This window comes from Festucalex cinctus, chromosome 8 (genome assembly GCF_051991245.1).
Source record: "Festucalex cinctus isolate MCC-2025b chromosome 8, RoL_Fcin_1.0, whole genome shotgun sequence".
NCBI classification, from domain to species: domain Eukaryota; kingdom Metazoa; phylum Chordata; class Actinopteri; order Syngnathiformes; family Syngnathidae; genus Festucalex; species Festucalex cinctus.
The window spans coordinates 11,506,533-11,532,203 of record NC_135418.1 but is presented as its reverse complement, the minus strand read 5'-3'; the positions used below and the strand labels follow the sequence as shown (position 1 = coordinate 11,532,203).

Below are 25,671 nucleotides of genomic sequence, written 5' to 3'. Positions count from 1 at the left end.
TCAAAAGCACAGAGCGTTGGGTATACGACCAATGAGCCTCAAAGCTCACAGTAGATAGCCATATACAAGCTGATATGTAGTTGTAGATATGTAGGCTACTATGAATATATATTTCATGATAAATTATTTTCTTCATCAGTCCACAAATGTAAGTGGCTTCTACGCTATTTGGGCAAAAGTGTAAAACCATACCTCTTGAAGACGAATCAATCACCTGTGCTTGTAGTCGATGCTGCATCTTTAGCTTGCTTACCGTAAGTCGCAGCATAATGCTAAACTTAGAATATCCAGACAACTCTACATAGGCTTTGCCCAACATGAAGTGGTCTGTACAAGTGACCAAGCCTGACACGAGAGTGGGGTCCCTGTGGCCCATGTCCAGACGAGGGAAAAGATTTTGTAGTTGTTTAGTTTCACACTTGATGGATGGGAATGCACTGTAGAGTTCCAAGTATTTGTTTACAAGCAATTCAAAAGCCAGCGCAAAACAGCATCACTCTCATGCAACAGTGTTATTTTGCCCCCCCCCCGTTTAAAGCTCAAGTTGTTTATGATGTCATCCCTCTGCTGCTTATGCCCGCAAGACACTCTATTTTATCTTACTTTGAACTCTTTTTAATTTTGCAAAGTGGCACTTTTTATTAACATATTTATTCATTTATGACTCCTCAAGCCCCTTTTGTGTACGAGTACACCTTTTTATTTTTTCCTCTTCCTCTAAACTCCAGACTGTGAAGACTGCGCCTCACTAATGCAGTGTTAGTTTAATCCCTGCCATCCTGTCAGAGACTATTTTCTCTGGTGCTTTTTTTTTCTAGCTCTTCCTGCAGGAAATGTTTTTAAGGCTTCCGTGACTTCCCAGGTTGTCTTCATGTTCTCCTTCCTTTCCTGACATAGGATGAGCTTGTTTCTTGCCTCGAGGGTCAAGGTGTCCATCTAGCTGTCCATTCTTTTTTTTCCGCCAAGCATTTCCCTACCTGACGGGAGCCTCCTGTCAATGGCTGAACTTGTCCCCTTAGATAATAATAACCTTGCCTGGAACCATCTTTCATCAAGAGCACCAACTCCATTTAAATGGGGCTATTGTAGGATGACTGTAGAAGAGACAACAAAGTGGCATAGTGAATTTTCTGCTCTTGTCAGGTAAAAGTGACAGGAAAGGAGAGGCTGTTTGATTTTTGTATGAGCGCAAGGACAATGGGTTTTTAAAAATGCATAAATTTGAGCATGTTTATTTTTAATATACAAAAGTAAATTTACATTGCATGTTCTGTATACAGTACAAAGACTCATTTCTGTTTGGAACAACATTTATCTCGTTTTCTCTGTCATTGTATATTTCACCTTAGACTTCACATATCACATTCAGTGGTACACCCGACATATTTCTTTCTTTTTCTTCCCTCAATCAGATGAGTAGCACACTCTAGTTTATGTGCTTTCCTTGTGTTGTGTGTTCCATATATGCCTATTTTTGTTTCAGATGTCAAAGAGATTGTGCTAAAAGCTCAGATTCTGGCTGGTGGGAGAGGCAAGGGTGTATTTGATAGTGGCCTCAAAGGTGGAGTGCATCTAACTAAGGAGTGAGTATGCCCCTTATTTGCTATTACAAACCAAAATATATTATTTGTTGTAAGGGTGCTCCAAAAACAATACATAGTACATATCTACATATACATAGTACATATGTGCATACATAGTAGTCAGTATTATTTGAAATGAAAATACTGTTCTGTTTTTTTTCTTCTTTGTGTGCCTTGTTTTATGCAGCAACCTTGAGTTTTACTTACAAATTTGATTGTGCCGCATGGTGGATCCACATAGTTATTTTCCTCTGTTTGGGCTTTGTGCAGTCACAGTTTGATTTTTGCATGTTAAATGTATTTGGTGAAGTCTTGCAGGAGGGTTTACCCTGAAGTATTGTGAATATTTTTAAATGTTGTTCTTTGTATTTGTTTTTACTATTTTGGTTGTTTTTAAACTATTAAATAAGAGCATGTATGTGAATATTACTGCTTTGCCAATTTAATTTCAAAATATCAAAATGTCTGTTTCTTTCTCTGAACATTTTTCAGTAATGTTACAAATTAGATTTACAGTACTGTATATGCAAAAATAATTACATTTACAGTAGTAGATGCAAAATCACGAGTGTTTCTAATATTAGTTGTGATGAGCTATTTACATAGTAGTTTTGTTGGTTTATTGCTAATGATTGTATGCTTTTTATGCTTTTAATGTTTGCAAACATACAATTTGCAATGGGAATTGAATAATTGTGTGTGCATCTGTACTCCAGAATATGCAATGGGAAACTGGAATGAATTGAGCACTTTTCTTTTCTCGATAATCAGTCCTATTGCTTCTTTTGTATTCATTTATAAATCTGGCTTAGTCTTTGGAAGCAATCCTTGCATATAGATAAAAATGAGGTTCATTGACAGTACTGCAAAGAGGAGCTATGATTTAAGTCACTTCATTGATGTCCACAATTTTATGTCATTTGGACTGTTGTCAAGTCCTTCATATTGTATACAGTAGTGGCAATGTGTTATCGTCTCCCATAGCCCTGCAGTTGTTGGTGAGCTGGCCAATAAGATGCTGGGTTTCAATCTGACAACCAAGCAGACACCTAAAGATGGAGTTAAAGTGAAAACGGTAAGCTGTTAACCAGGGAAGATTGCTTTATTATTATTATTATTATTATTATTTTATTTTTTTGTATTTTATTATTATTTCCCCCCCTTATCTTACCTTACCTTCTTATTTGAAGGTACAATGGTGCCTAGAGACACTAGTTTTAATTTGGTCAGTTTTGTTCTCATAACGCCAAACACTCGTATTTAAAAGGAAATCACATGATTCTGCTCTCTCGTCCCCCCAGAAAACAAGACACATTTTTGTAATATGCATTTCAGGTATAAAGTGCCTTGTCTATTTTACAATGCAAGGTGCTCCTCAAATGACACTGCTCACAGCAAAAGTATATTTGAGTGAAATATTATGTATATATTCATTTCATAGATATTCATATTACCGTATATATTATTTTTTTATATTGTTTGTTGTACTTAATATGTATCTCAAATATAAAGATCATGTATAATGAGGTGAAATCTTTTATTTCTTTTCTTCTTATTATTATTTAATATAAAACCTATAGGCCTATAGGTTTTCTGATCTCTCTTACATAAAAATATTTCAATGTTACATGTTAAAGGTATTGCCTTTTATGTCTATGTGCCAATGAAAATGAAATATTAAAGTGAACCTAACAAAAAATGCAGTAAAATGCTTAATGTAAACTTTTGAATACACATGGCCAGTTGGCCACTGTTTAAGTAATCCCTTTTAAGTAGTCCCTTGCAAGGAGCTGTATGGCAAAATTCACAAGGGATGTTTAAATCACATGGACCAATGCATTTTATAGTTCAAAAAGAAAAAAATATATATATTAACAGTATTCTTCATCATGCTTTAGTCTAAAAGTGATTTGTTTTTCCAATTTAGTAAATACGTTTCATTGGAATATTTTACTAGAGAATTGTTATTCTCATCTTATTCAATGGTTAGTGCTAACAGAACGGGACTGCATTCTATGCGTTACTCTGTTGTGGACCTCAGCTTGAGACTTTTTTTTTTTTTTTTTTGCCAAACTAGACTTCTTGAAAGTTTAATAGAGAGCCGTTTTTGGGCACCACCAGTGAAGATCCACCACTGGCAAGAGTTGAAGGTCTGAGTAAGTGTAGTCCTTTTAGTCTAAGCTTGGCCAATCATATGACAGCCGGAGCTTACTTGTCAACCTTCCAATGAAGCTTGAATCCACTCCCAGGCCTTACTGCACCGCAGAGCAGAGAATGGCATACAGTGGCAAGCACGTGTGCATCTGCTACATGGATTTGCAGCTAGAGGATTGAGCAGAGTTGATGAGAGAAGCATGTGAAATATTGTTGTGGAATAAGACAATATAGGGAAAAAGCGGAATAAAGATTGCTTTGTTTTGGGGTGTCTATTGTAAGGCAAATTATTGTGAGACAACAACGGATCAGGGAAAAATAGCACTAAATGTATAGTCTTTAAATACCGTAGATAAGGAACCCTTTTGTATTTTACTAGGTGATAGGTTGGAAGCAGAATTAACCTAACCCCTACTGTCCCTCAACTGCTTCTCCAAATTAGCCTCTTGTGTGCCTTCTCTGATCTCATTTCTTCAGATCATGTTCAAGTAATTCTGCCAATTCGGCCTGGTGTTTACTATTCAAACCATTGCATTTGCATTGTGGTTGTGTATTTGCCATGGTCAAAGGGGATCAGCAAATTATTAGCTTTCAAATGTGTCAGACCGTCATTATAGTCAACTAAAGTCATCCATCAGTCACCTCTACACTGTCATCCATGTCTAGGTGATGGTTGCTGAGGCTTTGGACATAACCAGAGAGACCTACTTTGCTATTCTAATGGATCGATCCTGTAATGGTCCTGTTATGGTTGGAAGTCCCCAGGGAGGTATGGATATTGAGGAAGTTGCAGCCAGCACACCAGAACTCATTTTTAAGGTATGTCATTATTTGTTAACACTCTGTAGTAGGAAGAGGAATCTAGAATTCAGTTTATTGTGATCAACTCACAATACGTGACGTGTCGCGTTGCTTGTTACTGCAATACAAGTGTGTCTCATATAGAGATGTGACCGTGCACATACCAGCCTTATTTTAAGGTATTGGAACTAGTGTTGAGGGTTTTATGATCAGGAACTAGACATTACCAATTAGAACTTAGAAGAATAGAAAAGTGTCATCAATTTATTGCATTTTTAAGTATAAAAAAATGCTATATTGGGATATATTGTTTTGTTTTTTTTTTGTCTTTTTTTAATGGACATTTTACATATCAAAAGTACTAGTGGTATCGGTGATGAGTCAAGAGTTGAGTCATCGTACGGGTAGCAGTCTGAAAAAAAGTCGAACATCCCTCGTCTCATAGTACCGGAGAAAAATTCCGTGTGTTTTTACATGCTTGGCCAATAAACATTATTGTGATTGTTTCAAGTCTGACGGCTCAGTATTTGTTCAAGCATAAAAATAGGCACGTCTACTGTGCAGTACACACTACTCTTTGGTGCTTTTGTTGTAATACATGGCATCACACAACACCCAAATTCAGTTCCTATCATACAGGTATTCATCTTTTCAATTGCTGTTTTTTTTTTTTTGCTTTATCTGTCTCCTTATGATATGCCTCCTTATGATATCTATAGTTTAATATGACCAGACATTTGGTATAAAATTAAACCCTAGTGTTTAAGATGTTGTCACCATTTTTCATGTTTGGTCCTCTATCTTGTTTTCCCTTTCACTTGTACTGCAACTCTCACAGGAAGTCATAGATATATTCGAAGGTGTACAAGATGACCAGGCAGTTCGCATGGCAGCTAATTTGGGTTTCAAAGGACCTCTACAGAGACAGGTAATCAGCACAGTAAGGTGTTTATAAAGTCATAATCAAGTGTGACGCAGACCCACTGATATATATTGTACTGTAAATATACATATACACTGTGTGCCCAAAGACAGTTGCATGATTATTTATAAACGGATCAAACTTGATATTATTAGTTTTTCACGTGTTCTGTGAAGTGTCAACGCACAAAGCACACTTGCCAGGGGGTCAACTGTCACATCTGGCAGCTCTGTACAGTGCTGTGCAAGTGGTATATCCATAGGTTGTGTTTAGAGGGAGAAAATTATTTAATTGTATTTACTAACCCCTCCCCCCCACCCCCCCCCAAAAAAAGAAGGAAAGAACACGCATGTTGGTCTGGATGTGAGAGTTACATGAGTTTTATGATTTCACACATTGGAAATTTTGTCTGCCTTGTTGACAATAAAGCAATAAAAAAAAAGCAACATTTTCACATCTTACATCAATGTGGAACCTTGTGTATTTTAGGTACAAGTCTGCTGCCAAGTGCTGTAAGCCATATTTGTTGCCTTTTGGTTAAAGTAACTTATCGGTACCTGACATTCATGCAAAACAAAATCAGACAGTGAAGGTGATCTGCCATGTTTTGTTGCGTATGTGGGAGGCTGATTGATCTTGGTTGGGCCGGCTGCTCAGATCCGAACCATCGGGTAATTATTTTCCTCTATGGACTTCGCAGGCAGCAGATCAGATTAAGAGGCTCTATGATCTCTTTCTGAAAGTCGACGCCACTCAAGTTGAAGTCAACCCTCTTGGAGAGACTCCTGAAGGACAAGGTGCCTTCTATCATTATTTAAATACATTTTATTTTTACATGTAAAATGTGTTAGTTTTTATTATAAGTATAAGGACAACCTGAAAAGTATATCCAAGGCTTTAGCGAGTGCTTAGATCAAAAGGTCTTTAAATTTGTGTCGTTAAAATGTTTTTGCCTTCACTTTTAATATATGCCCATACTCTTGAACTCTTTAGATAAGATTTGCGATGATAATATCTCATCTCTTTACTTTTTTTTTTTTTTAATTTATTATTTCTTTCGGACATGTTATTACAACAGACTTCACCGACCACATCTCATTTGCAACATCAACAACATCTGTGGGGGAAAAAAAAGGCTGATGGCTTGAAGCCGTGGCTTATTGAACCCCGTCCCCTGAATTTATTGTCAACGCTTCAGTCATCAAAGACTCAATTCACAACATTCACTTGACAATTTTTGCTGTGAATGTGAAACACACAGACAAGTGATAGGTTTCTTATGAGAAACTAAGCATATGTTACTGCTTTGGCGGTATTTAGATTCCTCAAAGTCAGGTATTTATTCACATTCCTACTCAAAGATTGTCAAGAGATATGTGTTGTTCTCCTTGGATGTTAATGGATGACTTCGTTCAGAACCGTGAATTTAATGTTAGAGGAGGTATTTCATGTTGATGTAGATTTCGACTAAAATCTAAAATTGAAAATGTAGATTTTCAGTTGAGTGAAAATTTCATATTTTTTGCAGTAGTTCTTCAAAATTTTACACCAGATAACACCTCAACAAATTACATACCTTACTGAATGTCGCAATTACCTTGCAAAAGTAGTTACATCAGTGATGACTTGACTTTAAAAGTCAAAGTAACTACGTTAAAGTCAGCAGATGGACAACATAAAATTGACGACCAGTTTTGCTAACACTTAATCACTTAATTATGTATTTTTAACAGGGATGTTTAAGAATAACCTTTTATTTATTTATTTATTTATTTATTTTATTTATTTATTTCTTAAAGTTCAAGATGAAATAAATACAGTATTTTTGACTGAACAGTGAACATAAGTAATTGTTTTAATTTAAAAATGAATCTTTATGGAGTTCACGTAACATAAATGGACTACTGTCACTTAAATATTTTTTCAGACCATCTGTTTTTGCCTGGCATATTTAACTCTTAATATTGATTTGGCAAAACTCAACATTTTCAATGTACTTGGTTGATAAATACAATCATTACATTTGGTTACCTCATAGCCTTGTGGGTCTTTCACATTAAAAGGTCATGTAGGCCTATTGCAAATATTTATTCTGATATTATGTATTTGATGCCTTCATTTTTGTCACTATATTCTTGCTCTTTTCAAAGGAATGCCCGAGACTAACTAGTGAATATTTTTGCCTGCTGTCTTTTGTAGGTAGTTAATGAATGTGGTCTCTTTGAAATTTAATCTTTGAAGTGTAAAGGAGATGTCCATGAGGTCTACTATAATGGTCTATCCCTTCGAGGCACCAAGAAGGCACTGAGCAACAATTTATTAGCATGCTAACCTCTGAAATAATTTATACGAGCAGGCCACGGGAAACCTTTCATTTTTAAAATTTCTTTTTTATTATTATTATTATTATTTATAATTAGCTGCTTTCATTTCCCCCGCTACCCTCAATGGCTCAAATTTGTGCTTTTTCTCCTGTTGTCACCACAGCCAGTGCTTGTTTTTGTCCCCTCTCTTCTTCCATGAGCAGTGGTCTGCTTTGATGCTAAGATCAACTTTGACGACAACGCTGAGTTCCGTCAAAAGGCTGTCTTTGCCATGGATGACATGACTGAGAGTGACCCTACAGAGATGGAGGCAGCCAAGTGGGATCTCAAATATATTGGTCTCGATGGAAACATTGCCTGCTTTGGTATGGAACCTACACAATGTGAAGGGGTTCTTTTACAGATTTTTATTTTTATTTTTTGACACGCACATTTAAACATTTGCCAAATAAGTTGCATGAACACAAATACAGATTATTATTTATTTAAAAAGTCTACACATCCCTGTTTTTTCTCTCCTCAAAACATGTTGAATCATTAAGGAGACCTATAATCTGTACAGGTTAATTGGCTAATTGGATAGTGTGCATGTTTATTCAACTAGATAAAGACTTATTTGTTTTCCAGTTGAGTTGTACAGGTCATACAGTAGGTCATACATTAAAAGTGATTAAAAAAAAAAAAAATATATATATATATATATATATATATATATATATATATATATTCTGGTCTCTTTTTACATCACAAAAACTTGCATTGAACAGGGGTGACTCTTTGTATCCGCTGTAGATGTGAATTCCCTTGGGACACAGTTAAATCCTTGCCAAAGTAAAGACACTCTCGGCTCTCCTCTAATCCACATTACAAGCAGTTTTCAGAGGACTCCAGAAGGGATGCCACCATAACCAATGTGTTCTAATTAGTGATAATCCACCCAGAAAGTCTCTTGTGAGCTGAATTGTTAGCATTCTCATTAAAGGCCCACATTATAGTCATAAATCAAAGCTTTTACAGAATATAGCAGCACCAACAGGTGCACTGCCTTCTTACCCCGTTGCCTCGTAAACGCAGATTTTTTCATAGTACTGTTCTCAATCCACATACACACAACCCCTACTGTATGCCCACCTCTAAAAGTAACAACAGTTTGTAGGGCCCAGTTACAATAAGATGTTAATAAACCACCATAGCAACATCTGTATAATTGAATTTCATTTTGCACTGTGTCAATCAGCGGACATAATAGGATGGAGTTACAGAGGTAATGTTAGACAGTTTTGTTGCCTTTGCTCGAGCACAACTCAGCAGGGTACCTGCTCAAGTCGTTTGCTTCATGATGACAGGTTGTAAAGACCAAAAAACAAAACAAAAACAATGACTCGTAATTGCTTATCATTATGATGTTGACTGTTGAGTCATTATGATCGTACTAATTGACTCTGGGGTGTTATATGGCAAGCAGTTTATTTTTGTTTAATAGGAGACGTCCAGCAGGGTACCCTTTTGGTTGATAATGTAGTTTTAGGTAGGCTCAAAAAGAATGCTGTCTTTGTAGTTATTAGCTATTTCTTAAGTTTTGACCATCTATTGTAGTAATTTCTTAGTAGTAAAGACTTTTTTTTTTTTTTAAATGTAGGAATATTGTTCTCAAAAGTTAAGTACAGCAAACTGAACTGTACTTGGACCGTGATTCTTTCAAATACCACTAAAGTGAACCTGAGTACCACTAATGGTACTAGTACCACGCTTTAAGAATGAATGTCATTTTGGTTGTCCTTCATATTTGAATTCAAGTCTTAGTGTGCTGATGTAAGTCTTTGTTTTTTTTGCTTGTAGTGAATGGAGCTGGATTGGCCATGGCCACATGTGACATCATTGACTTGCATGGAGGAAAGCCAGCCAACTTCCTAGATCTTGGAGGAGGAGTCAAAGAGAGGCAGGTGTATGAGGCATTCAAGCTTCTTACAGCTGACCCAAAGGTAAGATCAAAACATTTTTTTTTCCCCTTGTTTGATAACTGACTCCCATCTCCCTGTAATGATGCTATACATTTCCACAATAACAGATATTATGTGGCGGTCTTTTTTAAACCCTCCCTCTGTTTCACACACGTCTTACCTCTTTACATCTCCCCTTTCCTCCCCACTGTGTCACTGGCTTTGATGTCACAAGCTCATTGTGTTGAGAGGAATGGAAGTGACATAAGTGCACTGCTAGCACTGAATAGCAGACACTGGGCCTGAGATGACAAAGGCCCTTTTCTGTTTCTGCACACTTCTATCTGCCATTAGCGCATTTATTGCCTTAACCATAATTTCTTCCTGAAAGAAATGGAGGTGGAAATGCTGAGAAAATTGCCTTGCTGTATGAGAAGGCAACCTGGGAAAATATGTTTCAAAGTATTGTAAGGAGAAAATATCATTTTGTGTGTGTTTGTTTTACCAAGTATTCCTGTAACAGGTTTCTGTATCTTGGGTCAGAAACAGACCATTCAGCTTTGTATTTAGGCCTCAAGCATGTTTAAAGCACACAGATTTGTTTTCCAAACAACGATATATTGCACAACTCTCCCCATGGCCGCATATAGGAATGTTTGTGCACAAAATTCCTGAATTCATCGAGGTTTACTTCACCTCACCTGTAGGCAAGATGCTGGTGAAGGCAGAAAATACCAAATAAGCCTTTTATTGCCTTGTGCCATTGCAGCAAAGAAAGTGACAGATTGATGTTTTGTCCAACTCAAGATCCATTTTGTTCTAAGGGCTGAAGGCTGTTTTCTGAAATGTTATAGGGTTGAGTAAATAATGACATTTCTGAAGAATGGCAAACGTGGTCAGATCCTGATTTGTGGTTTAAAATTCCTACACGGAAAGGGGAACTTAACTAGGGAATAGGGATAGGGCAATTATCGGGTTGACAGGTAGTCTGCGCCAATATTCGACATTTTGACAAATATTTGTATCGGCCTTTTCTTTAAAAATCTGATGATCAGTTTAAAGCCGTATTTTCTTTAGGGAACCATTTCAGTTGACTTCACTTAGAAGAGATGGTGCTGACTAAATTTATTTACTGCAGAACAATATAGGAAGCTGTGGTATTTACGTGTTTAAGGTTTCACTTAACTTTTTAAGGCATACTGGTGACCGTGGGAGCTCCCTGAACTTCTTGCTAGAATTTTAAAACAAGGATGTTTATTGTCTAAAATTATTAAAATAATAATAATAAAGAAAAATAAACATTTTGAAAATCTCATATATAAGTTGTTCAATAAACATGCTTTCAGACATTTCAATAAAGTTGAGAGTTGGAATTTGTATTGTTTTTTGTTGTTTGTTTTTTTTAATTGCAAATATTTTTTCCCTATTTATCGAAAATTAACATTTGCTTCCAATAATTGTAATTGGCCTCCTTGACTACTAATAATAGGCATTGGTCTATATTGAAACTAAAGATGTAAACATTTCAAATGTGCCATGGATGGATATCCAGTATCTTCTTTATCAGATGCTGTTAAATTAAATCTATGAAGTTTGTAAGTAATAAGTTTTTATTCTGAAAAAATATGATTAGACATCATTTATGGGGCTGCCATTTTTAAGTGTTTTCACTACGGCGAGAATGTGTTATTGGTGTGCAAGCAAGATTTATAAAAGAAGAAAAAAAGAAAGTTAATTTAGAGCTGTGAAAAATCCAGCTGACAGTGATATGTAGCTTATTGTTGAATATTTGCTTGAATCTGTATGGTTTCCTTCGTAGATGAAGCTGCATTATAAGCTGTTATTGGCAGATATATCAACACATCACCCCAAAATTATGTTCAAACTCTAATTTAATAATCTCTAAAATCACTAATTATTATGTCATTGATTAAAATTGTATATTATGGTGCTAGCTCGGGATGGCCAGCCACTCCCTGCTCGCACGGGTGGTCAACTTCTTTTCATTGGTCTTAGAGCCATGGGTGAGGCAATAAATAAAACGATGAGTAGTTTTAGAAGTGGAAATAAAACTGGACACACTCACCATAGTCGCTGAGAAAGTCCTACCTAAGCATCACAGCTGTGCATTTGAACAAAACTAGCTTACTCAAATGTATCAAACCTAACTACTTTGACTCGTTATTATGTAAGAAAAACATCTAGACTCAATCGTGAGGTGAGATCATTCCTATGGCTCGCAGAAGTGAGGGAAGCCGTGGAGTTTTACAGCAGACTGTGGAGCATTCAAGAGCTATAATAGATTTGTTCTCAAGCTATTCTCAACACTTCACATTGGTTAATCATGCGTAAAAATAGCAGACGGCGTGGGAACTGACCAGTAGTATTGCACTTGCGAAATCTGTCACTCTCTGCAATTTGTCAGCCAACAGTTCAGTGGAGCACTGAGGTAGCAGGCAATTCTCCACTGGCTCTTTGTCGTCACTTCCTGTCTTCTGGCCTGCGGCTGATAATAATTTTGCCCAACATGGTGCCCCCACTTAAGTTGATTAATTATCCTATTTAATGCAATATTAATCACAGTACTCTTTTTTTTTTTTTTTGACTCTGTTCAGAATAATTATTTGCTCTGATGTTCACTGTCTTTCCACTTGTGTATAATCATTAGACATGTCCACCTAGCATCCCAGCTTCTATTCAATGTCTTTTTTTCTCATCATACGTCAGTGCCTTTTCTTCATCTCGTGATCCTTTTTGGCTTTTCTCAGTGTTGGAGTGACTCACTTGAACCTAAGAGCTCGTATGTCCTATCTCGCCCTTTTCACATGGAGCATATTATGATGACTTTCTTTCAAACCCATTTTCCCTTCAAGAGTGTTGTTTTTCCTAATCACTTACATGGTGAATCATACCTAGAGATTTGGAGATTATGCTCTACTGCATCTTCCACCAACTATTTACCGTAATTTTCATTTCACGCCATCTCTCCTTGTTCTTTCTTGGCTCCTCTTTGTATTATTCTCTCTTTTTCCCCTTTTCTTTACTTACGTACATGGTAGCTAAATCTTTCTCTGTCTGTTTTATACCATGTCTAATTTATGTCTATGGTGAGAAAGTAGCATCTGCATTATGCTACGGTCAGACCCAACGCAAATGTACCTATTCTCAGGATGTGATGCAGTTCATGATGGCTGTGTGTGAATGAATGAGTGCCGGGTGGCACGATTGACATGTTTGAGGTCAGGTGACTCTAGTGTAGACTAGCACATTTGCTCCAGTCGGTAAATTTGAACCGGAAGACACATTGCGTCGCCTCAGCCCATCGGCATTGAATGTACATACTTTATAATGATACAAAGAAAAGCTTGCAATGGAAATCACATATCTTATTCACACATGGAGGGAGCGTGAATGCTTATATAGTCTGTCAGACCCCACACATATTATACAATAGGATCACAGCAACTTTTAATCACAACCTGGCTTTTTTCGAAGGAGAAATCACCACTGCGCCTGAATCAGAGGGCCTGTGGGAGATGCCTGGTCCCCTGTGTTGTAAACACAAGCAATGCAAGGCAACAAGAATCGGAGGGAAAATAGGATAAAACAACATACCACAATAATTGAGTTCATTCCCTGGGTGCGGAATATTACAAAAGAACCAAATATTGGGGCTGGCCGTGGAGGGGACATGTATTTAGTCTGGCCAATGATCTACCATAGTGACAGTTAGTGTGTGGGTTTGTGTGCTTAAAGGAGAATGAACTGTCTTTGTGATTCATTTCTTTTCAAATTGTTCACCTATTGCGACAAAGCCATTGCATTACAAGCGAGAAGTTAGACTTCATCCAATGTTTTTCTGCAGATTTGCTTACAATGCATTAAAATGCTCCTCTTGTGACCAGTCTGGGTTTTTTTGTATTATGAGATACTTTTGGTACATTTGAATTAACAATGGTATATGCAAAGTGTAAAGCTAAATTGCACTGACCCTGTGACCTTGTATTAAGGGGGCTATAATTCTTCAGTATATGGCTACATATCGACACACATTTAATACATTTTAATACTGTATCTCTGTATCAGAGAGAAGGCAATAGTTCAAAATGCAGTTGTTCAAGAAGTAGCACACGTTCTCTATCTTGCTGTGTTTCACACAAAGAGCTTTGATCTGTCACTATTTCAACTTGTTGCTTTGCCTTAGTTGTGGTTGCTGCTGTACAGTATTTCACATATTTCTCTTTACTGGGTGGGCCATTTACAGTATACGCGATAAATATAAATATAGCAGAGCTGTGTTTGTCATTATTGTTTAGTAGCATGTCTTGTTCAGTCCACACGAGTGACATGAAAGCAGTTTCCTTTTGTCTTTTCCAGAAATCTTTGTATAATGATGTTGCATGATGATGTCTGATTTTTAAAAAAAACAATTTTTTTACTTATTTTGTTGCCAAACAAACAAACAAAAAAGCTTGTTAATTTCGTGAAATGACGGTAGCTCTCACAGCTACTAGTTTCCTTCATAATCACTGCACGAGATGCCAATCACACTTTGGCAGTGTCAGGCCGGCTGTCGAGTGGCGACATCGCTGCTTGTAGCCCAAGTCGTAGCTAGTCATTTGTGAGTTATGTAATTTATGCCACTTTGAGCTGATTTTGTAATCAGTTAATCCGATATCTTAATTTAGCCTATTTATTTATCGCAGAATTCGCGCTGACAAGATAGGGAATGCATCAACTCAAATAATTTGGGGGAAAAAAAAAACATGAAAAATCTGTTAATTCATGCATTCATAGACCATGAGAGAAGCACAAAATAGGTTGTATGGTCCTTTGAAACCCACATTGTTAGACCAATACGCTTGTCAACAACATTATACTACTATAGTGTACTGTTTTATGACAGAGCGCTGCTGCAAGTGGCAAAAATCAGCTACTAATACAAGCCACCACCCCCTCCCCCACAAAAAAAAAAGAAAAACAACAGAAAAAAACCCCAAAACAAGTTAAAATTTGCACAACAAACATGTTTTAAATCACAATTCAATCACAAATCAATTTAAAATGAACCCATTCCATTTACCAATTTCTTGAACCACCTTTCCAGAAAATACATAAAAATAATACGGTACACTTTGCTTCATTTTCTGGAAGGATGGAGAAAAGTATTAATGGGTTGCCACACATTCAGGCCCACATTTGTCTTTTGAAGGTTAATTTGAAGAAGTGAGGGGATTGTCTAGAAATGCACAAGGGAACTGAAGACTTGTCAGGCTGATTTGCCCCTCAGAGAACCTTTGTCTTGTCTGTCTCTGCCATTGCGTAAGGGTTAGTACAGTGCCTTGTATGTTTCAAAACAGTTATATCAGTTTCTATGCATCATTAAACAGCAGTATTACATAACCATACTCTACAGTATGTATGAAGACAACGGACCGCTAATACATTGTCTGCATCATGTCACCTTGTCCAATTTGTCCCTGTGGATTCTCACACACCAACAGACAGGTCCCAACGGCATGTCTGGTTGAGTGTTCCCCTGTCCGGCATTCCTTATCTGTGGGAAATCAATACAGAATCCGGGATTGGAGCGGCAGCTAATTGAGCTCTGCACACTCTATTCTCTTATTGCTGCCAGGAGTGTTTTGTCATTGCAGCACCTGCTTCACACTGTGTGAATAAGGGGCGCCATTCCGTTATCAAATTGGCCCTTTGGATCCACCGGGGGAGGAAAATGCTTGTGACTGAGTAACATTATAGTCGAGCAGCCAGAATGGCATTGGAAATTATAATTCATTTCTGATAATGGAAAAAAAAAAAAACGAAATAGTGTACTGCACAGTTTTAAGTACTTGATGGTTTGATTGCAAATATCATTTTCGGTTTGATGCTACCAGGTTGTCAGTTGCTGCAATGAAGGAAATTCTTGCATCTATTTGCATCCATTTTACATCCCACTGCTAACTATGAGATGCCAAGGGAACAAATTAAAATTCACTGCAGTCAATGTCTTTGCAATATCGCAAGGCGGTTACCTCCAGATATTTTATGTATTCCGATAGCAGCCATGATTTTCTGTTCTATTTTACATTTACCATGATTGGTGATACATTCTTTTTATGGGTGAACTTTATAGAACAGGCCTATACAGGGTTGAGGTTAGGCAGTGTCATTTTTTTTAACTTCCATTTTCTTTTGAAGTATTGAAATCACGGTCATCAAAATTCATTGATGAAATTAATCGATTATCAAACTAATCCACAACTATTTTAATAATCGAGTAATCATTTATAGCCATTGTTTAACGTAAAATCATTTGTCATCCTCTCAAAAATGAGTTATTCTCTGATTTCTGTAATCCTTTATCAAAGCTGAAACAAAAACAAAAAAACAAAAAAAAAATCACTATCTGAATCCATTTCAAAAGGGTTGGTTAATACAACATGAATCTGTCTGTTTTGTTGCTAAATTGATGTTTTTTGTTTGATTTTTTTATTTTGGTTTGTTTTTTTATCACTCAGCCATACCAGTGGTATCGCAAAAAAATGAAAAAAAATGTCTTTTTAAATACATTTTATGCAGATTAAAATGTTAACTGATTATTCGATTAATCGAATTGAACAAATAATTGATTCTAAAAATATTTGAAGTACATATCGCTGGCATCAGGTGCAATCCTCGTACCTCAGAAAATCATCACTTTTCAGGAGACTCCAAAAACAGCATGTTTGTCCAACCAATAACATTGCATCATCAAAGAGCAAACCATTTTCAACAGTTTAAATTGGGCAATAATTTGTAAAACACCCACAGGTGTGGACTGACCAACTGCCGCGTACAGAATGCCGTCGACAAACCCATTCATTGTATATGTAGTGAGGTGGCTGTTTTGTAATTGACGCTTCACGCTGACCAAGTACAGTGCAAGACTGTTTTTATAACTGTTGCAACATGTCAACGGCAGTTTTATGTTTCTTGTGTAACCAAAACTATAAAACTGATCTTCTGCACCTAGGTGAGCTCTTCAATAATATGACTTGCGGGTATTGGATGACACATCGAGGACAGAGGAGGGTTTTAATTCGTAGGGAGGATTGAGCACCACCCCAAGATTTGAGGGATTGACACTGTCATGGACCACTTCTTCCTGTCTAGAGCTGAAAAACAATGCAGGAGTAGTGTGGCTCTTAGATCTCCCTCATTTCACGCCCCCCTAGCGCTTATGTGTTCACATGCAATGAGATTATGTGAAGCCACTCAAATACCGGCTTGATGAAATCATTCATGTTCTCAGAGCCATCTACTAAAACCGTAAACACTATACCCTTGTTTGTCCGCCTGAGCTATTATTGTTATATTTTTAAGCCATTTATTGAGGTTAGGTCTGCCTCAAGTTAATTGCCATGAGAGCAATTCAATGCCGCTGCAAATTAATTAGCAGAGTCTTCGTTTATCAACTGTGGCTGTTGCTTTAAGATCATGCACGTACTCGCACATGCACCATGAATGAGCCTGACAAATGCTGCAGTTACAGTTTGGGCCAGAGGTGGCAGTCACGAGTAAAAAAAAAAAAATAAATAAATAAAAAAGGTGGCAGTCACGAGTAAAAAAAAAAAAAAGAAAAAAAAAAAAAAAAAAAAAAAAAAAAAGACAAACTGTACAAAGATGCTTTGAGTATTTCCAAGCTTCGCTTTACCATCCGTCAGATATCCGTGCGGAAACACAAAGTATTGGATTCCGGCAACTTCCGGGTGCCGCAAATATATTTTAAAATTACTGTTCAAAGTATTTTGACATAAATTTCGACTTTAGTGGTGAAATCTGACTTATGAAAACATTCGGACCGCGTCGCCAGCGTAGGAACGGAACTCATTCGTAACTCGAGGACTTCCTGTATACAGTATGATAGTACCAAATAAATTGAAGGTGATAGTCTTGTCTTTAATATTTGTACAGTATTTGTTAAGTTCAGTTAAAATAGAACCAAAACCTACGTACTATGCAAAGTGTTTGTAGACGGCAGATAAAACAAAATAAGGATGACTGCACATTGTGGTAAGAACTTTTTGGGCTCCTTTTTCAAATGTTCTGTATAAATAGCACATGCTTTGATGGTTTCAAAAAAGTAAACATTATGAAAGTCAATTGAGAAATGAGCAAGTTCTAATTTATTTTCAATGTATTCACCAAAAGTAGCCACCACTTTCCGGTTGCTATTCATGCCTCTTCATCAGAATTGGAATCAGCCACATTTTAGATGCATATGCACACCACGGTCGTGTTGCCATGAAATGAAAGTTCTGCCTTGCAGGTTTTGCATCACATTCTTTTTTTTAGTATTTTTAGTAAATGCTGAAAAACATTCAAGGTCCATTTCTGGCAGATAACCATGTTTATTCTGTTTATATCACAGCTTACCTGGTTTACTGCTACTGTGCATGTGTTCAAGGACAAAAAGGTAGTTACTAATTCGAAGATTCAGAAAAAATAAAAGACGATTTTGATAATTAAATCAATTGTTGATTTTGATCATCAATGTAAATGTGACTTTTCGATTAATCTTGGCAGCAATACTGTTAACCAAAAAGGATTGTTCATTGTTCATGTACTTAATGCAGATATCTACTATGTTTTGTGTACTTAAAATGAGTTTCCATGTCTCATTGACCTCACTTTCCCTCTGTCCATGTTGTAGGTGTTTGTTGCTTTGTAAGACATGCCAGCCAAAGTAGAGCAAGAGATTATTGTCAGTGTAATTGAATTTTCCAGGCCTGATTCAATACTACCCTCGTCTGTGATTCTCTTATGTCTATATTATCTAGCATAATGGAGAGATGATGAGCCTCACTCGTAACATTGGCCGTCTGATATCTGCAAAGATATGTACCTCTGCCTTTTTGTTTTTATGTACTGGGTCTTGGACAGAAGGTAATATGAACTGCACAGATGCAACACTCAAGTTAATATAGCTCAGTAGCTCACTGCAGATTTTCAGGCCTGTATTGCATTATGACATCTATGGAGAACATCATGTTGCTGAACAGTTCCTTCATCCATACATTATTGTCCCTGCAGTCTGATAAGCGTCAGCCAGAAGAAAATATCAGTATCAGCCGGCACGATCCTCGTTCGCTGTCTGGACTGATGTGACAATCTGATGCTAGAGCAATCTGCCATGTTCAGTAAGCGGGCGAGACAATGCAGAATGCCTTAGTGAAGTTGTTATCACAGACAGTATCTGCTACTGCCAGATGAGGCTGCAGATAGTCAAGAGATTTGTACTGGATTAACCGAACATTATCACAGAAGAAAAAGAGTTATGTACTGTAGTTTTTTTTTTTTTTTTTTTTTTTTCTGTGACACCATATTTGTACAATTTAGAATTGATGGATTATCAGAGGTGGGCTCATCAATGAGTTATGAGAGTCCGTCAGTCGGCAATAGTCAAAGTCGGGCCCTTCTGACATTGTCAGTCCTTCAATATTTTAAGACGAATCAACTGGTATAGTTAATCCGTCAAAATTATTTTAAGCACGCTTCTGTCATGCTAAATTAAAAAAAATACAAATTTTCGCTAGATGATATTTAAGTATTCTTTTCCTCACTAATTTTGCCACATATAGTATGTGCGCACGGTCATAACTGCCGAGAATACTGCGCGGCCAACGGACTCAATACTTATACCTATTTTTTAGGACCCCTTAGCTGATGAATAACCTGCCTGACATAAAATGAAATACCGAATGACCCCTTAGCTATCTAAAAACATGCCTGATGTAAAATAAACAAATGAGCACTAAACTAATGCTTGCAAAAACGTAGCAACAACGAGGCATTTACAACACGAGAAAAACATGATCATCATGGTCTGTAGTCACCCGAGCGCAACAACACGGTGAACTATCAATATTGGGACAGAGCCAGAAGGGAGAAAGCTTGGAGAATAGTCTGCGAGGAATTTTCCATACCTGGTTAATCTACTTGTTTAGTGGAGGAGAAAAAGAGTGGCTCGGTTACTCTGCGGTGCGTCAGCAAAGTCGGCATCCATCAGTGCTCCTGTCATTCGTCACACGGGCCTCCGTAATTGACCGACTGTGAAGTAGGGATGTAACAATAACCACAATATCGTGATGTCATGTTGTTATTATTATTATTGCCACAATATTGTCGTTGTCATGCTACTGTATTTAAAGCACCACATCTCTATCAAAAAACTTTATTTTTCACCTGCTTCTGCCATTATGAACTACATAGTCGGATACTTTACGCTGCTGAGCCAGTAGTAACATACGCTGTGCATTGTTTACCATGTAATTCAAGATGGCGGAGAACAATCATACTGGCATAGTGGCATGGATATAGCAGAAAACTTGATATATATAGTATTGAGTTTTTTTTATATTGCCAACACCACCACAATATTGTGATAATTATCATATCGTGATAATACCGTATTGTGACATTTGGATATTGTTACATCCCTACTGTGAAGGTCCATTGCTACTGACTCGGGATGGGTACCTTTCACATTTGAACCGGTACTGTTCCAATACTTGGTACCTGGGAATCGATACCCATGTACGATTCCACTGCGTGGAGTGGAGACTAGCACCTGCCTCTGGGCAGCGAGCGAGGAATGATGTGACCCATTAGTCAAAGGCAACGTTGAACAAGTTGGTGGCGGCTACGCAGCCCTGCCGCACGCATGAGCTGGTACGGTAACTGCTCTACTACTGCATTTAATCAAAACAACTTACATATTATTAAGCAGCTCATTTTAATATCTATAGTGTCCGTGAAACAGCGAGATACCATCTGTGATCATCTTTCAGTGTGTGACCACAACAGCACTTTCCTGTTCTTTTCTCCCACACTATCTTTCGTTGATTTTGGCTTCTGTGTTATTATGCAGGTGTAGGTGTCAAGAATACAGATAATATAAGGCGACCACTTAGACGGCGCAAAAATGGCTGGAATGGAACAATTTAGAATCAGAATCCTCTCTATTGGCCAAGTATGTAAACATGCAACAAATTGTATGAGCTATTATAGTACACTAGTCTAGTATTGCATTAACGACCAACTGTGACAAAGACATGAAACACAAGTACAATTCGGATATATGTGACAGTAACAAAAAAGAGAAGCGTATGCTCGGTATCCGATATCTTGTAATCAGGCCTCATGGAAATGTAGATGAAAATCTTATACATATTGGATATTTGTCAATGTGACTGCATCATACCCGTACAGATCGGATATACCCTGTCAATGCGAGCTAGACATCATCAAAATACTGTAGATCACTGATGTATATAGTTCTCATCTGCCCAGTCAATGCCAATAAACACTTTTAAAACCACAATCTGTAAATACTGTATAAACTACTACAGTCAAGATATAGACCAATAAATATTGTCTAAGTATGTTTTAATAGAGTTTTGTTGAACATTAAACAAGGAACATAAATGCCAAAGGCAGCAAGTGGAATAATGTGGAAGTTAGCCTCATTTTAAATCAATGGCCCATACCAATTAAACTGTATTTAATATATTTATTTCTGTATTCATTTATTATTGTTTAGTTTATGCTAGTCGATCTTGTCTAGTGTCACTTGTATAAGTACATGTAAACAAACGTCCAAAAAAGATCAGATATAGGAATTAAACTTAAACGAGGCACTTGCAGTGTAAATCCTGCCTAAGTGAGAGCTGACTAGAAAGATAAGGACAGAGATTAAAGATAGCTGCTATGTTCAAGAGTCAGGAAAACTGGAGGAAAAGAGAGCTCAGTGTTGTGGGAGTGGGAGAGTCAGGGGTTCTCGCAGTGATTACATTGTCCATCAGGGCACAGGATGGCCTGCATCAACCCACAGGATTGATGGTTGACAGAATAATTAGAAAACTGTCTCAGCCTGTAATCACTGGAGCTCATCTTGCAGGAGAAGACTTCCATTTGCTGTCACTGACACACATGCATAGTTGCGCACTCACACACAAACAGCAAGTCCAAGCCATTTGTAGTTGACTGGTATATGGGGCAGTGGCTTGATAGAGTGTTAAGATGGGAGTGTCCCACTTTATTCTTAAGGAACTGAAAAAGACCATGAGCAGAGGTGGGTGGAGGGGAGGCAAGTGTGGCAGGCACCCTTTCAGGGCTCACTGAAATCAGCAATGGAGAACATGGAGGAACTCGGGGTTTATGGCCTGTGAAACTGATTTAATGGAAGTTTTACCACTTTGGCAGGCAGACTGTAAAAGATGTGACTGATGTGCTTTGCATATGTTCCTAGTGTGCATGCATTCAAGAGAAGTGAGCTCATTTTAAAGGCATTGCGATATATAATATTAGTAAGGGCCCCACCAAACCTCACACCAAGCGAGGCCATCAGACATGACTGAACTGTAGCGTGCTGTGTATGGTTCGACTATTTGACCATCATCAAGTAGTTTTGCTGCGATTTAAAATTGAGAGTCGTAGATGAATTATTATTACCTGTGGGGATTAATGTACATCCCTTATACAACCCAGTTACAGCCGGTACAGGCTTTTGTCCACATAACTTCAAGACTCAGCCTCAGTGTTGTATTCAGTCGTCAGTATGCTTCTTACAATGTGGTCATACAAGTCATACAAGACTCTTTGGTGATTAGTACCTCTTTTTTTTTTTTTTATTATTATTATTATTTTATTTTATTTTATTTTTTGGGGGGGCGGCATTGTTTTGTTGTTTTTCGATGTCACAGAAGAGTGTCAGTGATGGCAGTGATGAATGATATCCACAGGACTGGGAAATTAACTTCTGCGATGTAGAAAAGCAGTGCATGTGACACACACATGCACACTCTTTCCTGGCTTCTTTTGCTAAAATGACAGTAAGCCTTAGGTTACGTAATTAATAAATAAATAAATTTAAAAAAGAAGAAGAATTGAATGTACACTGCAATGTTGTGTGTACTGTAAATGGGAATAGACTCCTGTCATAGATATGCACAGTAATCCTTCCAATTCAAGTTTGTCACCGTGTCGTCCTTAGTTAAGTACATATGCATAATTCATTGTTTTACTACACTGTGGTTAGCATATTTTTACATTTGTAAGACTACGAAGAATATTAAAAAGCATGATGCATGAAGCCTAAGAACCTTTCCTTACTTTTGGGTCCCATACGCCCAATGGGCAATTTGTCATATCTCATTCGCGAAGGTAATGTTGTAGCTGGTAATGCGGGATATGAAGTGAACTTGCCCTAGTCTAAGGATGCAAAATATCCACAAGACACCAGGAGAAATGAAATTGCTGTTCTAAAATCTTTATTTGGATACAAACTTAAAGCTCCACCTACAGTTCAAAGGTGACTTTATTTTCTCATCTCATATGCCATTTCTGACATGGGCAAATCTCCTCAATGAGACCTCCATCGATTGAGATCTACTCAATTTCTTTTTCTCCCTTCCTAAGGCTTTTATTAGTCTCGATGATCCTCCTAATACCTGAGCAAAACCTTAATGGCTAATTGATATGCTGTTCTGTTCTTTAGAGCTCCATCAAATGTCTGTAGGGCAAAATGTCAGATTTGGAGCCATTTGTTACACTCCTCCCCTTAAAGACATCTAAAAATTCTTCTCATTTACATATGAGGCAAACCTATGACTCAGTTTGTCAGTCTACATGCACATCTTTTTACCCCCTTTGGAAAGAAAGGAATTGTGCGTATTTGACCAGATTTGCCTATACTATATCTGATAATTTTGCCACCCAGAATTCACAAATTGAAAACAAACTATAATTATGGTTAAACAGGTCTATTTATCGGATTTCAAACTACGAAACGAACTTCAAATAGATTTTAATAACTGCTGTGATGTGGTTATGATCAGGCGATGGATGACCAATGTTGTGTTTACGACGTCAAGCATACTTTTTGGAATATCCTCCTGACTACCAGGAAAAAAAATATTGTCTAATCATGTTTATTTTGATATTCCCCAATCTTCGTGAAGTAATACTGTAAAACAAATTTTTGAAAAACAAAAAAGTTTTTATTTTTAAGCTATTATGTGTCCACTCCAGAGGACATTTTTTAAAACTTAAATGCTAAGCTCATATACAGTTAAAATAATTCAAACAATACTTTGTGTTCTTAAGTCTTATAGAAAACGTGCTAACATTTCAAGCCTAAATTTGTTCAATAAGTGTTATACACTTCCCTAAAAAGTGCTTGTACTGAGGGAAGCCATTTTCTTGTCTGATGCAATCAAAGGTAGCAAAGCCCCACCCCTGCACGTTTGGTATCATTGGAAAGCTCTGAATGTCCTCTATAGAGGACAAAAGGAGTTAATTCAATCGTATGCACTGGGTGGGAGATATTCATGTTTTAAAAGGTCCACTACAGAGGACAATTTTGAATTGATGGTAGTCAGGAGGATATGGCCAAAATGTTCAACCTTGGTTTCAAGATTTAGCAAAAACACTTGAAATCTTCCAACACGTTTGAAAAATATGTTGTGGTTCGAACCCAAGGTTAAACTGTTCCGAATTGTCTTTCCAGTAAAATGGGTCGAGTGAGCTACATGGAATTTATTTTTTACAGTTCCACCATCTAGTACTATATATTTGCTCAACTTTCTGCACTATATGTGTGATGACAAAATGTGACATTAACACAAGGTTATTAGCAGCTTGAAAAGCTAGCACCTGAGACTTGTGTATCCTGTGATGTTGTTCAGTTATAGAGGTGAAAATGATGTTTGTTTTACACAGTACCTGTGAACAATCCTTGAAGTGAGGAATTAGTTTTCTCAACAAAGTCACAATCCATCCATCCATTTTCCAAACCTCTTATATCTTCTGTTAAGTATCCGTCAAATGTTGAATTTAACTGAATGAGGTGACCATTGATACAAGACGTACTTGTTCGTTCGTCGCAGTAAGTAAAACTTGTGTGGATAGCCTGCAAATCGACATGCAAATACTGTGGGAGTGTCAAAGAAAAAAGTTGGGGCAATAATTTGCCTTGCAAAATACACCCATCTGCCCTTTCAGTGGCTCATTGGCTCCCGAGATCATGGTACAATCTGAACTGGAATTATTTGGTTAATTGACCTTCTGTGTGCATACATTACAATAAATTAATTTGGGTCAGGCATGCAACATTAGGAACAAAGCGGAGAATGTTGGCTTTTTAATATTCAGCTGTCGGTTTATAGTACCCTGCCTATGACCTAAGTATGTGTGCCATTTCGTTATTATATGCATTGTTTCAGTATAGTACATGCTCAGAGTGAGTTGTACGCCACAAAACCTCACTATTTGCTCTCCAAAGCAATTTTCTCACCTACCTTACCTACCACCTATCAGTTGTTCCAATCTCCATAAGTGACCTTGCTATTTCAGTTGAAGGTGTCCATATTGTGTGTGTCTACACCAGACCCATGTGGCCCCTCACATGTCTCACGGCTGCCTGATGGACAACCATTAACCCGCAGTGACGGGGTTGACGAATATTTATGTCTGCCTGTCAGCAGTGACATGACACCCTCTGGAGATGAATAATATGTCTGTCCTACCTCGGCTCCCAATTGTTCTGTCCGGTCTGCCGCAAAGTGGTGTATATGTGCGCTCAATATGTGCATGTGTGTTCAGGCCAGGGACATCTTCATAGCCTGAGGTGAGCAGCAGCACTACATCCCTCACTGACATGACAAACCTCCCGCTGCCTGCAGGAGTCTGTCTCCCCTCAATTATGTTTGCCACCTCTCAATTACTTTTTCTGTAAGCAACAATAACAGTTGCAAGTCCATTATTTGCTCGCTCACAAATGTTGTGACAATTATTACTATTAGTCAATAAATTGATGTCAAGACTGAATCAGAATTTCTTTGTGGGTATGTAAATAGGTCTACTCAAGTCATGTCATGATGCAAACAAAGATATGCCATACAGTA

General features: G+C 37.5%; 1 protein-coding gene across 1 annotated transcript in view; it reads left to right on the top strand.

Annotated features, from left to right (window-relative positions):
* The window catches only part of suclg2 (succinate-CoA ligase GDP-forming subunit beta), a 72,892-nt gene that overhangs the window by 23,926 nt on the left and 23,295 nt on the right, over positions 1-25,671 (top strand). Inside the window, exons 3-9 of the mRNA XM_077530593.1 lie at positions 1,484-1,583; positions 2,568-2,658; positions 4,404-4,556; positions 5,377-5,466; positions 6,161-6,257; positions 7,988-8,149; positions 9,624-9,766. Of these exons, the coding sequence (XP_077386719.1) occupies positions 1,484-1,583; positions 2,568-2,658; positions 4,404-4,556; positions 5,377-5,466; positions 6,161-6,257; positions 7,988-8,149; positions 9,624-9,766 (836 nt within the window). The remainder of the gene's footprint in view (positions 1-1,483; positions 1,584-2,567; positions 2,659-4,403; positions 4,557-5,376; positions 5,467-6,160; positions 6,258-7,987; positions 8,150-9,623; positions 9,767-25,671) is intronic.